Genomic DNA, 18,203 nt, shown 5'->3' on the forward strand with positions numbered 1-18,203 from the left:
AGTAAGTGACATTAAGGTTAATGATTCAGATTTCTCTTGCATTTTGTCTTCAAACTTCATTGAACTCAAGTTCCGTTAACCTAACTCCGTTGGTTTTACATTTTCTAAAGTCATAAGAAGACTTTGAACTAATTATTTAACCAAAAATCACTTAACTCACATTTTAAAGGCATCGGTTTTCTAACATTGTTAAGTTGAACCTGCTGAAAATGATTTACAGTCAGCAGTAGAGTGAAACCACACTGAAACTGATTAACTGCATTTCTGTGTATCTATGTTGTATCTATTATAAACAGTTGCTGAGCACAGTACAATTTACGGTGTATTCACAGAGCACGTTTCAAAACCTGGAGTGTTTCATGCCCAATTTCAGTTCCGATATTAACACAAAAATTGAGTCCGGATGAGGGGCAAAACAAGTGGGTCCGAGATTTCCTAGAGAGGGTGGTCTCAACTTGTCTCAGTCAAATCATGCAGCGGTTTGTTTACGATCAGAACGCAATAGACCCTTCATTCCGAAACAATAGACTTATAAACGTAATCAAATCAAGTTTACCTGTCTGAAGAACAATTGGCATGCGAGTGTGTGACGGTATGCACCCATCAGAGCTTATCTCTGACGGCGAACTCTTGAGGTGACACGTCTTCTAATAAGATGCACCAGGACATTGTTTTCTAGTCGCAGCGCAGATGCTCGCTGGAGCTGGATACTTTGTTCATTTAATGAACGCTGGTATATAAACCACATAAACGCAATGAAAACAATTAGCAATATATGTTGTTTGAGCTCCATAATTAAGAAAAAAAAAGAAAAAGGAGAAGGGGCTTTGAGCCGAATCTTTCCGATTATATTTCTGACCAATGAGAGAACAGCATGCTTAAGGCATTTGTTAACAACGTGTGGACTGCTCTTGAATGTTGCCATGTGAACACAAACAAACCAAGGGGCAAAAAAATATATAAAATAAAAATAAAGTCCCTGAATTGTAACAAAGCAAACGAACTGCAGACCTGAAAATGCCTTTGGTTGTATTAGAAATGGGTTATAAGATACAGTAATTATCTATCATTGTGTTTGTAGCCGCTGTACTATTCCACATTTATGTGCCTTAATCATATACAGTATTGTCTTTTCTTCTTTTCCTGTCCTTCACACCCACATTTTTTTCAACCCAGTCTTTGCACGTTCTCTATTGTCTTCCTCTTCTCTTCTATCCTCCTCCCAACCCAGAGGAGTGAGTGGCTGGTGGGGAGGCTCTTGAGTGCAGCCCGAGCCATTCTTTCCCCGGACAATGCTGTGTTCTCATTAACTCTTATCAAAGTTCATCTTGCATCCAAATGCTGCACTGAAAAAAGAAAATGAGAGAGAGAGAGAGAGAGAGAGAGAGAGAGAGAATCATGTAGATAAAGGACAGAGAAATAATGGTTTAATGGTGATTGAGAACAGGCAGAATAATCACTGCAGTCCTCTGACTATAGACTGAATATTGGTTTGATGTTAAATTAACTGTGTTCATATCTGAAACTCTGATAAGCATGTTATGTTGTTTTTTTTCTATAGACCAATACGTTTCTTTGTCCATTTTGGATTTGTAGAGCTGGAAAAGAAGTTAGAGAAGCATAACTGGTTTGGACAAATAATTAAATAGAATTTATAATCATAATTCAATCTCACTCACACAATATAGGCCCTTTGATGAATACCCTCATGTTATTTGCTTTCAGTCCAGCATCAAAAGAGAAATGCCAATACTCACAAACCACTAGAAGGAGCTCGGCAGAGATGAAAACACTGTCCCAGCTTCAGTAAACAGAGCACACGAGCAGGTGGAGACATAAAGCGAGTACTTAGTGCAATCTTTACTTGATTTGTTCAGATAATTAAAAATCACCCTGTAATTCTGTCTGTAAGTATCATTTACCTCTTCTCAAAAAAACACACAGTTACTCCTCCTAATGTATCATCAGATCCTACAGTGCAGCTGGATTTCCTCATTGAGATGTAAAGAGCGATAATTGGAGACTGATTGCAGCCTTCAATGACTAACACAAGATGCTTAAACACACAAGAACTCTGCTTATGATAAGAAATCCTGCTGTCTGATGAGAGCTTTCATCTAAACTTGTAAAATAATCTGATGGATAGCTATTTTGTACTGTGTCTGTATCTAACTTTGCATATGATGCCTAGCCAACGTACTGCTAACAGCCCACAAAACCTGTGCCCAATTGCTCTAGTCCCTGTTAATGACTGTGGTGTTTCAGATTAGCAGTCATATTTTCCTGACATCAGCACACTAAAAATGTCAGGAGCCAATACTGTTGTCCAGGACTGAATAGTGTTTGTAGAGGACAGTGTTTGTAGAATTGACTTAAATACACTACAGTGCCCATATTCATTGTAATCTCTGCCAGTATAGCAGTGTGGCTAACTGATTTGTTTTAATAGTTTTGCTAAATGGCACGGAGGAATAAACTGTATCAGGCTATGACTACACAGGAAATACTATTCAGTTTTCTTTTTGTTTTTCTTTTAGAGGGGTTTGTTTCCCAATGAGAAAGGGATAGAAAGGAATAAGTTCCACTCCATGTGGTCAGAGAAGTTACTGTCGTAGTATTGGGGTATTGTTATTATATGTTAGCTGTCACGGTTCAGTAAAGGACTGGTTAAAAAGGGGTTACACGGGTCAGAATGTGGACAACAACTCTTTACACAGCTTTACAGATGTGTGCTTTTATAGCATTTAAAACAGCATGTCAAAGACACGCAACCCGCTGCCTGTACTCTCCATCTGAAGTGCTTGTTAGAACAAGAGGTCAAATACCTCACACCTGTCCGATGTCCGACAATTTCAACTTTACAAAACCTCAATTTGACATTAAGTGACAAGACGCTGTATGTGTGCTAGCAAGTTACACCATTGCCTAAAAATGCTAATAATACAAAAATAAAAATAAATTTTTCAGCATACAAAAGTTTGCAATGATATTTGTAGATCTTTGCGAGTAGTTTGATATGACAGCGGTCAATATATCAATAACAGAAGGAGACAAACAGGACACTTGCTCTTTGAGCATTGTGCATGCCCCAAGAAGACTGAACAACACACATTTAAACAATTGAAGATATATATGTTATTTCAATAAGTATCACAAAATGTTTTTGACTGTGAAAACTGGAATTCTAAAGAGGATGGAGAAACGCGTTTGAATAAGCAGTGGAAATAAAAATTTGAAAATGTTTTGGAGGGAAGGTGGCTGCAGATTAAATGAAGCATTCAAGAGGAGTGTTTTTGTCTCAGGAGAATTGACGGTGCTGCGGCGGGTGATTAATAGTAGTGTTGCTTAAAACAAACTCATCTGGTTCAATGGGCTTCTTCTTAGTTCAGGGCTTTCTGAGTCCCACAGCACACATGCACTTTACTCACAGCTCAGTAGCATGAAGAACTGTGGAAACCTCCATCGTGACTCAGATAAACACAGGGGAGACTACCTGCTACTATTAACACCATGGAATTTAACCATGATAGATGGTGTTGGAGAGTGTTTCCACTTTTCCCACGAACTCTGTCCCCCAACTCCAATATTTAGGCATTTTCAAATCAATATCTTGTGTCCCTGAATCTGTGGACATAGTGTGCTGAATAAACCTCTTGAGTTATTTAGTGTAAACTGCCTGTTCCCCCAAAATAATCACTTCTGTAAGGAAAAAGATAGTTTAGGGGATTAGATGTTCTTTGTACAAAGGAAAATACAGCGACTCCCTATTGCTTAATGTGTGTGTTTAGAGACAGCCTTAGGTCTTTGCGATGGCACTGTCCTGCTGCTCCCACTTTAATTGGCTGCTGGCCCCTCAGCCTCGCCTGAATGGGAAGTCATTTAGGGACCTTTCACTCTCATAGAGGATTGTCGGTTGCTGCTGCAGGAGAAATTGCATTCCTGTTTCCATACAATGGCTGGTCTGAGTTGGACGGGGCAAGAGTATCACTGTCATTATCATGACAATGGAAGCTAATTCCACTGCCAACGGCGCCATTCTGAAACCCTCTGCAGCATCCGCTTATCACGGGGCACCATGAGACCAGCAGGAAGCTGCGCTAGCGCCGCGTCTGTGGTAAAGATTTACACATACAGTACACACTCACAGGCAGCTACACACAAACACAATCGGAATTCATATTTTGTTTAGAGAGGCAGTCACAGGCATGAACCAACTAATCAGCAAAAAAAGTTTATTACACAGCACATCTCACTTAGTGACACACTGTGTGCCCAGACAATAATCTAAATGAATGTTGTTATTTCTTCAACATGGACATGATACATATCTGATCTAGTGACAATGTAAAAGTGTTAGTGTTTAGTGTTAGTAAAATAAATGTAACTTCTTAATCCCAGTGACCCATCAGTAGCTTAGTGATTACAAATGTTTGTTGTGCAGCCAAACATTGTCAAAACCAACAGAAATGTATTTTCAATTCTCAAAAAGAACTTACATTTTCCAAACATATCAGTGATACAACTCTCGTTTTTGTTTGTTCAATAGAAAGCTGGACACACAAGATTTTGGGTTTAGCTTAGCATAAAGGCTGGAAACATTAAACTGTCAGCTGACTTGCTCTTTCCCCCTGTTATCAGTAAAGCCCTTTACACACGTTTCGTGCAATTAGTTTGCACGTCAATATATTTTTTCCGAGCTGTTTTTTTGTTTTTGTTATGAACATTTTCACACACAACGTAAATATCACACCGTGAAATAGCTACATACTTTTTTCGGCACAAGGTAAAATTTTCAATCTTTTGCAGTGCGAATAAAGGCATCAACCAATCAAGTGATGCGGAACAGGTTGAGTTGCGCCTATATATACGAAATGACAACACAAAGGCTCCGTAGTCCGAACCAAGTGAGCAAACTTTATTGCTCCTTTCAACCTTGACAAAGGCAGCGCAGACCAGATCCACTCCTTATAAGTTATTAATTATACCACATTGTAAAAAGTGATAATATGAAAACAATATACGAAATAGACTAAACAACTCCTTGACTGTGTGACATATTGAGCATATACTTTATATGTCAATTTCTTGTCATCTTCTCTAACTTGTGGCCTCTACATGCAGACAGATCCAGTTTTGTTTCTGGCTGCTGAGTCAGTGTTGATGAGCGCTGTGGGCAAATCAGCAGCAGAAACACATTAAGCACCTTGAGGTTTGTTGTTCGATGTGATATTTAAACAGAGGTCTAGTAAATCTATCGCCTCCCGTATACTGAAGGCATTACCATACCTGTTACATCACAGTAATTTCATTGGTAGGTGTGGATAGTCATAACCTTCATAGAGGCCCTAATGTTCCAGAAACCTTCGCTGTCCAAGGTGCTGAATCAATCTTTCATCAAATATAGTTTTCTCTGCAACGTTTTTCATGATGATAGGACCAGGATTTGAAGCCCAGTAGGCCAACATTACATTTTTTTAAATCTATTTTTTGTAAGCTTGGTCATAGTTTGCTTTTTCTCTTCCCGAGATCATTTTACTCGTCAACACTATAAGCACTGCCTCACAGGACTGCTCTCTGCAGTTGGAAAGTGATTTTAAATACCTTGTTTTTCTTTCTCAAATGAAACATTTAAATCCAACTTTGTTGTAAAGTTGTTATTATCAACTTATTGGGGATCAGAGAAAAAAAAAAATCAGTTCACTTTAAAAATAAAACACTCTTACTGTATTGTGCTATTTTCTTCCTCTCGGGTGCCTATCTGCTCTATCAACGATACTGGTATGACAGCTGGCTCGACTTACAGGAAATCTGAGCTTTAATCATCCAGTTCTTTGCTTTAGTGTAGTTTTAGTGCTTATGTTATTTGCCCTGTCTGCACTTTTCTCTGAAATGATGTGGTTTCAACGTGGCCCACCATCACAACTGTAAGAGTTCTTCTCTTTTCATTCTCCTCATTTCACTGAGCAGCATTAAGAGAACTGCCGACCAAATCGATTTTCGAGGTCACATGATGGTGGGTGGAAAGGATACAACAGCCTTTTTTTATTTCAACTGAAGCCACTCACTCAGAGGACATATGCAAAGAATGAAATAATTCATTTTCTGAGTAACATTCAACCATTTAATGATAAACAATTGCAAACTCAAACATGTACAGTATATACAGTACATCTAAACTACATTGATCTGTGTACAATGATTGAAAAAAACATGGCCATTGTCCCAACCGACATTAAACACATACTGCACAGTTAGTTTCACCCCGTTTGAGAAATCCAAGTCAACTGCTGTCCTCCCATTGGGCAATGTGCTTAGCAGCTGTGAAAGGCACACAAACACACACATTATAGATATGTGCAATGCAAACATTTACAGAATTTTGCATGTTGAGCACAAAAGCATTGTCAAAAAAAAAGGAAGTTAAGTGTGTGCATGAATCCCCAATAATCCTTCAATACTATACGCAAATGTGGCTGTGAGGAAACTTTTAATCTGAAACATGACATAAGAGACTGAGACTCTTTAAATGCATATGGAAACACGCACACACACCCAGACAGCGCTCTGGAGAAACACAGCTTAGTGTCTGCCTCAGGCTGTGTTATATCCACTTATCATTTTATCACCAATTAACACAACACTGCAATGAAGGCTGGAGATCACTCTGAAGGGGTGGAGGGCTCTGTGTGCTTATAATCAGCTGAATTTATGCATTTCACTCTTTGTTGCTTCAGTGAAAATGTCCTTTTATTTCGAGAGGACGGGTCGGAAAATTATTGATCAAAGAATATTCACATATGTTTAGCTTTGTTAATGACCACTACAGTATGCAGTTTAATTAGCTCTGATATATAATTTGACCAATAAAGCCCCTTTTGATCATGATCTGCTAGTCCTGTTTTACACTAACATAAACTACACAGAGAGAGACATTAGCAGGTCGTCAAAAAGCAGGTTGTAAAAAGGTGGCACTGGCAATGTTGACCACATTCAGAGCAGATCACTCATTCAGCTATGGGTGATCAATACCAGATTACACAGCAACCACGAACAAAGACACACTCAAGTGGGAAAAACTAAACATCTGCCACCCTCTCATTCCTTACGATCAATGTAAGTGGTATGTGTGTGTCCAAACACTGCAGGCCTTTGTGGGGCTGATGTATATTGATTGCTCAAAGGCTCTGGATGGCGAGCACAGAGTGCCATTGATTTAGACTGAGTGCCTTGTTTAAATGTGTAGGCAGGATCACACAGATCTTTCAATGGTGTGTTCATATCATTAATGGACACACTGGATTAACATTTTAGACGTCACTCTGCTGTGATTATCAGCCACAAATAATTAGAGAACAGCAGGTGCTACTATCCAAACGATTACAAAAAGTTGTTAAGCTCCATTAAGTGATATTTTTGACACTGAATCTAATCAATGTCTCCACTTCAGTCTTCACACAGATCTTCAACAGATCACTGTTCAATCCAAAGGCTCCACAATAATCCCAGTCCACAAGAAACCCTCCATCACAGGTTTAAATGACTACAGGCCTGTCAACTTGACGCTGTGGTCATGAAAACCTTTGAGATACTGGTGTTGACCCACCTGAAGGACATCACAGGAGCCCTGCTGAACCCCCAGCAGTTTGTCTACCGGACAATGATGCACTACATCCGGCAACACCACGACTTCAGACTGGCGCTCCATCATGCCAGTCATCCTACTCACCAAACTCACCCAGCTCACTGTACCGGCTTTCGCCTGACAGTGGATCACAAACTTCCTGACTTTATTCACCCTTCCCCAGATGGAGCCTTACCATGCAGGCAAATGTATCGGTTCTGCGTTTTACATCGCTGGTCGTTCCAGTTAAAGGCACTTGCTGCCTGCAGCTCCACACAGTTTCCAAAGCTAGACAGAGAGAGATACGTAAGTGACTCTGTGGACAAGTTTTTCTCTGCATCTTATTTTTTTGAGCTGTTGATCAGAAAGCATTATTGTAAAGTTGAAAGGAAATTTCTTAAATACTTTTTCAGACCAGTTTTGTTTGTTTGAATTTCTGATGAAGCAGAGGATAATATAGGTTTTTACTACAGTCATTTACTAAGCAAACAAACACATATTTTCAAATGTGGCCAAATATATTCAGATACAGATAAAGAAATCAGAAAATAGTATTTAATTTAAACAAGACTACATGATAAAAACTTGTTATTAATAACTAGTTTATTATGAAAGTATTACAGACATATATGATAGCTGTTTAGATGGATCGATAGAACAGAGGAAGAGAGTGAGGCAAACACAGAAAGAGAGAGACATCTAGTGGTAAATGCGGAGGTTGCAAGTTAATCTCACTGTCTTTTCCAGGTAATTCCATTTATAAACAATAAAATGTATTTGAGTCAACCTTAGTGGATCATTTCATATTAAGTGCTATTCATGCTGGATGTTATTTCAGAGATGAAAACAAATGAAAGAGCAAACTACAGAAATCTCTTGCAGTAATAAATTATACATGTTGCAGATCCTTAGCAGACACATCAGCAGATTGAAAAAAAGCCTGAATCTCACACCAAAAAAGCAATTTTCTACCTTTCACATTATCTGCTTTTTGTCTGTTTGTTTAGCTCCATTGCACTTGGCCGTCTGTTTATGATGTGCTCCGCAGGAGCTTTTGTCTGTTAGTGAATGTGTCTCTTACCCTTGGTTGTCAGGTTGCCCGAAGGCAAAGCTGCTGAAAGTAGGGATCTCTCCTGTGTCCCAGCGAAATGAGTCTTTCAGAGGCTTGTATGTCAAACCTGCGGAGCAAAAACATTGCTGTCTTATCCGTGCAGCATCTCCATAACCTCCACCCGGTAGAACATCTGTTCAAAACTACAGCAGTGTCTGCCACCTAATCTGGCATTGCTGTTCGGTGTTAGAAAACATTATCGTATCTTAAATTGTTTGGAGGAAAGACTATACCCATCCAGAAATTTCGGGTCTCAAAGTCACTGTTGGTGACCTCGTTGCTCGTCTCCAGCTGGCTGAGGTAAAACGCCAGGATGTCCTGAACCTTCTGATTGTGGATCTGAACTAGAATACCTCGTCGGTCCTGGTGGTGTAAACAAAAGACAAGGCTACACTGGAAGTTGAATGAAATATGTAGAGTTCTATGACAGTATGACTGTAGAGCTTGTCTCACTCTCTCAGTGGACGACACACACCTGTCTCTCACCTGACAGTGACTCTTTGCTCCATAGTAGGTGTCAGTATCTGAAGACACCATGAAGCAGTCACCATCTATCATCACATCACAGCTGTGGAAGGGAAACTGCACTTTCTCTGTTGGGACACAAGCCACCAAAATACGCTAAAAATGAACAATAGTGATTCATACCATCCATAATGGCTCAAGCTCAATGAACAGACTTAAATATCTTCTAATCTTTTTAGCCATTACAGTTTTGAAACCAAATCAATTTACAAAAAATGCACAGAGACACATTCTGACAGTGTACGTAAAATATTAAAGGTGTAAAAATGTACCTTCTACTTCCTATACTGTGGATCATATTGCCACAAAATGGTGTTTGATGCCACCTCTAATAAATCACTATGATAGATATTTCACCATGTTCTCTTCATGTCACCAGACTCTCTTAAGATAAATACAGAATGTAGCAGCAACCACATGAATCTCCTCAGTATGTGTGTTTCTGTGCGTCTCAGAGTGTAAATTGCTGAGGTATATGAAAACACAAAGAAGCATACTGCACTTGCCTGCGCACTCAGCACCACCATAGCCAACATCACACAAGCAAGAGCATTCTTCTTCTTTGAACCGACCGTGTACACACTGCACACTGCACCGTACTGAAAAACAGACACTTGGTACAGTGAAACCGGCCTCTCTACTTTGAACTTTAAAGAAACCAGATCAATTTAATGAGGCCTGATATTAATATGTGTACTATATCCATACTGCTACGCTTGATGTTGATGATTGGTACCCTGGCAGAGGCGTCCGGTGAAGCCTGGGTCACACGTACACTTGCAGGATGAGATGTTCAGATGGCCGTGTTGACCACAGCTCATTCGACATGGATTCCTTGGGATTTCTGACAACAGATGTGCAAGCACACATAAATGCACACACAAACAGTGCAAAATGAACACGTGGAAATCTGATCATTTTAGCCAAAATCAGCAGAACTCTAATTCTAGTGAAAGTGATATAACCAGGATAGCATGGAATACACAAAATACTTTGTGAATGACAAAGTAACTGGCATTAATGGTGAAAAACTGATTTCATACACATATATAAGCTACTATGTACATGTGTGCATCTGCCACCTTGGTTTAATTGGATTAATATGTATTACTAACAATCGCAAACATATCATTGATAGGTGTGCAGAAATGGCCTCGAGGAGCACAATGGTCATCACTACATTAGTGGTAGTAGTAGTGGTATAAATTCTGTTTCTATACTTCAAAAATACAGTGAGCATGACATGCATGTCTGTCCCCTATATATATATACACACACATATAAATTGTCTTACCACATAATCCACCTACATGATCCCAGAGTCTAAAGCAGCCAGACATGGAAGAGGTGCAGAGAGAGCAGTACAGCCCCGTCTTATAGGGCATCACCAGCCAACCATTCACTTCCCAGTTACCCCTGCAGCAATACAAATACATACATCACACAAGATCTAGAGTAGCATAAGGGGGCCTTAGAACCATATTAATGTTCAAAATGTCTAGAACAGGTACTTGATTTTACAATAATCATATTCTGAGTCCTTTAAATAGATAGTTGTATCTTTTATTTTCTTTCTAGTAGCAGGAACTCCCTGGAATGCAGTATTGACCTTTCATATAAGTAGAAGATTTATGAGCTGGATTGCAGATAAAACCTTTTGTATTTTGTTTAAAACTGAGTATTCATTTTAAAAGTAATATTTCATTTTCAGACTTTATCCTTTGCTGCTCTCAGATGAATTCATCAATTCATTTTGGAGGAAAACTTTGTAATTGTTACCCAGGGTAATATGCACAGACAAAGATCTCCGATACATCTCCTTCCCTCAGACACAGCTGGCTGGCACAGCCCACGTTACTTGAAGTGGCCCACACCAACTACACAACAACAGAAGATTTAGACACACTACATCAGCACATACAGTTTTTACTGTAAAAGTGTGACTCCACACAAACACAGGTAGAGATTGTATCTGCTTGTTTGTACCTGTGTATAGTGTTGACAGGTGGCATTCTCCCTACATTGCCCACTCAAGTAGAGAAAATCTTTCCCCTCCTCAAACCAAGAGTGAATAGCATCAGAAAATGAGGTGACACCATCAGCAGAGAGATGTGTGTTCCACCCAATATGGCTGAAAGATGAGGCGTGTTGAGGAGCGGGGTCTGTGAGACACGATGCTGCCCTCTTCTTTGCAAGTAGGGCCAACTTCTCATTCCACTCCTGTAATGACAATAATAAAACACACCTTTCACTTCTAACATTTACAGTAAAACTCGTTAAAGGTAATTTTTGTCTCTGGCAGTATCTTACATGTGCACAGGGAGGTCTACTGCTAACCAGCACACTGACTGTAGTCTGAAGAAGCTAACATTAAGTTACCATAATTACTTTATTGTATCTGTGTGTTTCAGAAGCTTTCTCTGTCTTTTGATTAAATAGTGTAAAGCAGATCTGTTTGATAAAATCAAAGGTTTTCATCTCATCCTCTATAGTTTTCTGTGTCGGGCTCCAACAAACCTTCAGATTATATATATCATGTACACTTCTTGTCAGATTTGCCCATCACTATTAGTCACAGGTCATCTGTTTGCTGCCTCATGTACGTCAGAAACCCACGCAACATTTCTAGGACTTCTGAAGCTGTTTAATTCCACATAAATAATGAATAATGAATTATTTATTAAATTGAAGAATTCATGAGCGCATCAATTATTACCAGCAGGAGATGTTCAAAATCAACTCTTTTAATTATGAAAGTATGTTACTGGGGTCTGTTGGAGCTGCACATTAAATCTCAGATGAAGGTCATATTGTACTTTGTAGATACTGATTAAAACTGAATGAAAGAAAACGCTATTTGGCATGAAGGTCATTCCTAATAGTGCATGAGTGATTTTCTTATCCCGCATAATCCTTTTCAGGGGTCGGAGCCAGTCTTAGAGTACAGTTGGCAAAAGGCAGGGAGACATCGTGGGCAAGCTGCCAGTCCGTGGCAGGGCCAACAAACTGACACTCATCCTGTGCTACATATAAACATTTCACTAAGTCACACATTCTCCAAGATTTGTAGTGGCTGATTCACATAAATAACTGGTTTCCACAATCAATCACTCTGCCCCATAAACTGGAGTACAAACGTCACATTCAGATATTCCCACTCGGAAAGCCAACCGCATGTGGAAAGTTATAGATTCAATATGGAAAATGATAATAAATGAATGAAATGACACATTTGAGTGAAGTTGAATCAAGTTGAATGATCACCATTAAATATCAGAGCACTGGAAAAAAAAATCCCTGTTTAACTGATGCTGCTCATTTGTCGCTTACACTTTCCACCTTAATACCGCCAGCTCTCATCCTGTTAGTAATGGTTCACCACCATCAAAACCTTACAGGTACCTTATTAGAAAGTAATACATTCTCGTAAATCGAATCAAATATCTGTCCAGAAACTTTTCTTTATGGTTAGACAGAGTCTGGAGGACAGACATCAGAAGTATGAGTGTGGCTTAGAAAGGCGGAGCCGCCTTGAGCTCATTGTTCACTCTGCTCTCTGATGTCTGCCAGGCAAAGTCATCGGCTCACACGTTGATGCCACCAGAGGTCACTGGGCAATATTTCATCTAAGACATTTCATTTCAAGGCATGTCATGTTAAATCCACTGTGCGATTTGAATGTCTCACTAGGATATACGTATGTGAGTTATACTCTGTTTTGCCTACTTTGTGGCGCAATCAACAACTGCACTATACCAAATTAGCTAAATCAATAAAGCTTGATATTTCTCTGCAAAGTTTTGCAGATCTGTTTGTCCCCCCCGCAACTGCATTCAAATGGAAGTGCTGGAGCTGAAGAAGATCTGAGCATGGTTAATAAAATACAATCTCACAAAACGATTTGAATATCAAAAGTAAACGCTGAACTTTCATTTCTGTCTCTGAGAGTGAATATATGACCTCATAATACTTCCTCAAGAGCTCAAAGAAAACCTACAGACAGGGTGTAAGAAAGGGAGGAGCATCACTCATTTCTTAAATATTGGTATTTTATCTCACCCTGAAAGCAAAGCCGAAAGGTCTACATTATAATCACTTCAACACAATCTCCCCACAATGCTTACTGGTTCATTCCTCTGTGAAAAAAAACTCATTCAGATATTCACAAATACAGCCCGAGCCTTGAGCCTTTTAACGTTTATCAGTAAAGCTCTTTAATATGCCTCTTCAGCTCGGCAAAGCTTCCTCTAAGGGTTTTCACTGGGAAATTACCTGTAATACCACAGATGTGAATGCAGAATGATTATCCACATCCTCTTTTTCTCATTACTGCCTTATCAGTTGAGAACAGTTCTCCGAGGCTGAAGAGCAGTCGAAGAAAGGGGGCTCAGTCTGTACGGGTGGCTTTGAGGATGTAATCTATGACAAAGTGACAGTTTGCCCTGGCACCAATCTCATATTAGGCCCGGGTGATATCTAATGCATTGTGACTTTCATAATCCATCGTTACCTTGCAGCAATAATCACATGCAGACGAGACAGTTGTGCGGATAAGAATTGTATAGCGCAGCAATTGATGGAGTAAGATAAGGAGAGGATTTACTGTAGCTTGGCTGTTTTGCAGAGACTGGAAAAACCTGAGTCAAACATTAATATTAAGAATTGCTGCACATTCAGCAACACCTCAGCATGACCCTTTATTAACTTTATCTTTATCACTCTAAGACAGTATTTTAACTATATGTGTTGATCATTAAGAGACTAACAAATGTAAAATGTTTCTTAGGTTTATTCTTATTCTGTAGGAAAGAAAAATCATTGGTATCATTTCACTCAATTGATTTTGGCTTCATTCTGAATGTCCACACTATCATTTAGCCTCCAGCAGAGTACAACAAATGATGCACTAAGACAACTATCTCACACTGTAGATATCAGTACCACAGAGGAAGACAGCTCAACTAAAAACACTTTTCCGATTCATGCCTTTGTTTAGTCATTTCACTTCTAAAAAAAATAATATTTTTGTGAAATAACTGGCGGTTTTGATGGACTTGTCCTCTAATAACAGTTGTCTTGTACAGGGACCAATGCAAATGGTCACACTGTGGTGGGAGAACTGGAGACTTTTGATTGATTAATTGCTTTGTGTGCCATATTGAGCTTTGACTGTGTAGTTAGATTGACAAACAGTAAAAACAGAGCTTTGTTGGAACTACAAGCCTCTCAGAACTGTTGACACCATTACTGATACCATCATCATCATCATGATCATCATACAATACAATACTATTTTTCTCTACTTGGGTTTTGCACGGGCAGCTGCAAGCTTGTTTGAACTCAAAACCATATTGGTTGAAGTTTGTAACACATGGCCAAATATCTTCCACTGGTGAAGGGAGAGAAAGTCTACAGTACAGAACAGCAACTCCTGACGAGAGACAAATGTGTGCTGCAGAGAAAGACTAACCTTTGGTTTGAAAATCAGAATGCAGGCTGACAATAATTTAAACTGCCTTAAACTCACATTTAGGTGACAGCAGCATTCATACAATTCAGACACACACACACACACACACACACACACACACAGAAGAAACAGACAATAGATGCCACAAACCATTTTTTGCATGTTAGCTGCCATGGGTTTGACCCGGCTGCGGAGTCTATTGTGCTGGCCTACAATCTGCGAGTGCTCCTTTACCCCCAGCCCTGGAAAAAAACAGAAACGCTCATTTAGTTACTATGCCCCTGCTGCCGTCACCATGGCAATGGAATGCAAATGTTTTGGGACGCTTGAGTGTGTGTATGTGTGTGTGTGTGTGTGTGTGTGTGAGAGAGTTTGCAAAGTGGATTAGTCTGTCACAGCTTCCCTCGGGGTCAGTTGGGTTAAACACACAAAAATTGAAACGAAAACTCAAAACAATATTTTTACAAATTGTGCCACGTACTGAGTAAACAAGCATCCCCTAAAACACTTAAAATTCCTAAAAAATAGGATTCTTAGGCCGACAGTATAAATACAGTATAAGCACTATAGAAACATATAGGAAGATAATGAATGTAACACAAATGTATATATGTGTCTTCATAAGAGCAGTCATAATTGTTGAAGGTACTGTACATTAATAAACATTTAAAATGTCATTATATCTGCCTAATTATAATATAGTTATGTTGTAGTACATGTTAAACCATTTAGGTCAATATACTACTTCTAGATAAAGGGGTTAAAATAAAGTGTTACCTCTTCAAAACTTTGCAATCTTGGTAGCTGCAGAATAAATCCTATATTACATTAAATTAGGTCTGATTGGGTCCTGAAATCATTAATATAAGGGCAGATTGTACATTTATAACATTTTAGTGTAGAGTTTCATGTTTTAATCAAATAAAACTTTTTCATCCCTTAAAGTTTCTTATTACCAATTTCACCTAAAAGTTAAAGAGTAGAGAGATCTGCTCCTCAATGATAGGTTCATAATTTCGCCTTGCATTTGGCAAAATGCCATCAAAATGGTAATTTTTAAGCTGATGCCAAACTGCTGTACAGCAGACAGAAAAGTTGAGCCGCTGGTGCTTTGCCAGGTGGATTTGGACAGCTAAGAATGCCCACTTGAGTCCACAGCTTAAAGGATTGCCACTTGATTGCAAGACAACAACTTGCACTTATAAAACTTATAAAATCGTATTATATTACACTTACTTGCTATCGTTTAAATTGCATCTCGGAAACATGTCTAAATTCTATTTAGCAGTCAAAATAATGTGTGTTTGTTCGTCATTCTGCACGAGGTCTAGACTAGAGTAAGCTACCGTCCCTCGTGGCCACCTGACAGTTTGAAGTGTGTTTACCGGTGATGGTGGATTTCTGGAGCTCCGGTGTGTCTGTGATAATCCGGTTGGCGTAGATAAACGGCGGTAGCAGAAACAAAACAACAAACAGATCCCAACACCGGGACGCTGTTCCGGACCCCATTGTGAACTCCTGAAGTTTCTCCAACAAAAGTGTCCACTTTGCTCTCAGTTACCCTGCCTCTCTGCCTCTCCGCCCTTCTCCTCCCTCTTTTCACTACAACAACTTTCACCACGGGCTGCAGCGAGCAGAGCATACGAGCTATCTATTCAAAGTACTCTCACTGTAGTTAACTCTTCAATATTTTATTAAATCATTAGGATATTCTCCTAATCCTTCTTTTTTGAAAAGATGCTTGACTACTAAATTGCCTTTCAACGAGATAGCGCAAATCTCCAAAGTTGCACGATGACAGTAAATCCTCGTCATTCTCATGGAGGTAATTATAGAAAGTTGAGATTGACCTCTCATACTTAAAGAGTGAAAAAGAAAATTGCAGGACTGTTTCAGGATAAAAGACAAAATAGTTTCAATATCATATAATTATTAATGTATTAGAAACAAAACAACTTAAACAAATACATTGAATCAAAGACACTTTCTCATAGCTCTTTATTATGCTTTTCTTAACATGGCTTTGTTTCAATATACTGTAACTTTGGGGAAAAAATGTAATGTTTTTTTAAATGACTGTACTTCTTTACTTACAGTCATCACAGCACGTGGAATTATTGCAATCCTTTCCTTAAGCAAAAGTAACCATACTAAACTGTATCTATGCAACATTATAAGAGAATATCATGCATCCAAAATTTGCAAAACTAAAAGAATATGTGTTTCATTTTAGAGAGTTACATGTTTCTAAAAATTATTGGATTATTATCACAGATACATTAGAATGTTTAGCCAGCTTTTTGAATTTAGTCAGTTTAGTACTTTAATCCATAACCAAACGTTTGTAAGTTGAAAATGTGAATTGTGTGTGAAATCATGATGTGTAAAGTATGACAATATCTACAGAAAAAGTTAAAAGTACAAGTTGTAGATTAGAATAACAAAGAAAATATAGAATCAACATACTCAATAAAAAACAAGTATCTCAAAAACATAATTAGTACCTGAGTATATTTAAAAGTAAATACTATTTTCCACCGCTGACAGAGGGTGTGCTGCTAGTGCCAGTCAGCCGTCAGTCCTTGATGACAAAACATATCGCTTAATCATATCTAGCATCATTTCCTGTTCTGAATGACAAAAAGAGAGCTTAGCGTGATGGTCCATCACTGTTGAATGAGCGGAAGTTTGTTTTGAGACACTGACGTCCATCATTCTGATGAATCAGATGAAGCTGTATTCCTGATCTATGGGCAGGCTGAGGTGCAGGAGGTGTTTCTTTTTTTAAGCGAAACCTGATTGTGATATTTTTCCAAAGTGTAGCAGAACATGAGATGGTAGAACTTTAAGTGGTACAAAATGATCCGATAGAGGTGTGAGTTTAGAAAGGTACAGGATGAAGCTGTCTGGGTGTCTGTTTGAACATGGTGACAATGTTTTTCTATGGCTGCAGCGTGGGATGACTCAGTGTGTGAAAATGACTGCAGAGAGACACAATAGACTATGAGTTGTCTCCCCTGTGGGCTGAATGTGATTCAGTCTCCTTGCTGGCCAGTTATTCTTATCTCTTTAATTTTGCTGCATCAGAAAAGGTACTGTCTGAACAAACAACAGCTTTGCACACAATCTGTTCTGGGCGTAGTCAGACCTGGCCACTAAGAGGATTTCTCAGGGGAATCCAACGACCAGAGGAACCATTGCTTCCTTCCTGCTTGAGCTCCAATCAGTTCCCAAGAGCCTTAGCCTCCTCATTACTCTCTGAACTGCAGTGATGACAGAAGTCCATCTCCAAACTAAATGTTTTCTCTACAGCAGCAGAGTTCAGTTACTTTTTTATTCTCAGACACACTCACATCTTTAACCTTTCATTTAAATTTTGGATTTCAATTTGGATTGCCTTTGTGGATTTTCCACAAATGCAATTTTGTCTGTAGAATTGACGTAATTTGACTTCCTCCATAGCCGACAGTATTAAA

The 18,203-nt window shown here is 39.0% G+C and overlaps 1 protein-coding gene across 2 annotated transcripts; it reads right to left on the reverse strand.

Annotated features, from left to right (window-relative positions):
- Window positions 1-6,107: 6,107 nt before the first annotated feature.
- Window positions 6,108-16,262, reverse strand: LOC116382972 (C-type lectin domain family 18 member A-like). 2 transcript variants are annotated; one of them, XM_031846463.1, is made up of 12 exons: window positions 16,113-16,262; window positions 14,878-14,969; window positions 11,244-11,477; window positions 11,037-11,134; window positions 10,552-10,673; window positions 9,994-10,101; window positions 9,764-9,856; window positions 9,219-9,325; window positions 8,966-9,095; window positions 8,703-8,799; window positions 7,818-7,909; window positions 6,108-6,318 (listed from the first exon to the last, which is right to left on the reverse strand). In XM_031846463.1, the coding sequence occupies exons 1-12, from the start codon at window positions 16,234-16,236 to the stop codon at window positions 6,281-6,283; spliced, it is 1,335 nt and encodes a 444-aa protein (XP_031702323.1). In that variant the 5' UTR covers window positions 16,237-16,262; the 3' UTR covers window positions 6,108-6,280. The 2 variants fall into 2 exon arrangements, with proteins under 2 accessions (XP_031702323.1, XP_031702324.1); XM_031846464.1 differs by having other exon boundaries at window positions 8,966-9,325.
- Window positions 16,263-18,203: the final 1,941 nt, after the last annotated feature.

Source organism: Anarrhichthys ocellatus, unplaced genomic scaffold, assembly GCF_004355925.1.
Source record: "Anarrhichthys ocellatus isolate YVR2014 unplaced genomic scaffold, GSC_Weel_1.0 scaffold6, whole genome shotgun sequence".
Classification (NCBI taxonomy): Eukaryota; Metazoa; Chordata; class Actinopteri; order Perciformes; family Anarhichadidae; genus Anarrhichthys; species Anarrhichthys ocellatus.

Bases quoted from the DNA above. Each gene is read 5' to 3' on its own strand.
- LOC116382972 (XM_031846464.1), bottom strand. From the start codon at position 16,236: ATGGGGTCCGGAACAGCGTCCCGGTGTTGGGATCTGTTTGTTGTTTTG. The intron at 9,857-9,993 runs GTACCAATCATC...TCTGTTTTTCAG, and splicing joins CACCGGACGCCTCTGCCAGG to TACGGTGCAGTGTGCAGTGT. The intron at 6,319-7,817 runs GTAAGGCTCCAT...TGCCTTTCACAG, and splicing joins CCGATACATTTGCCTGCATG to CTGCTAAGCACATTGCCCAA.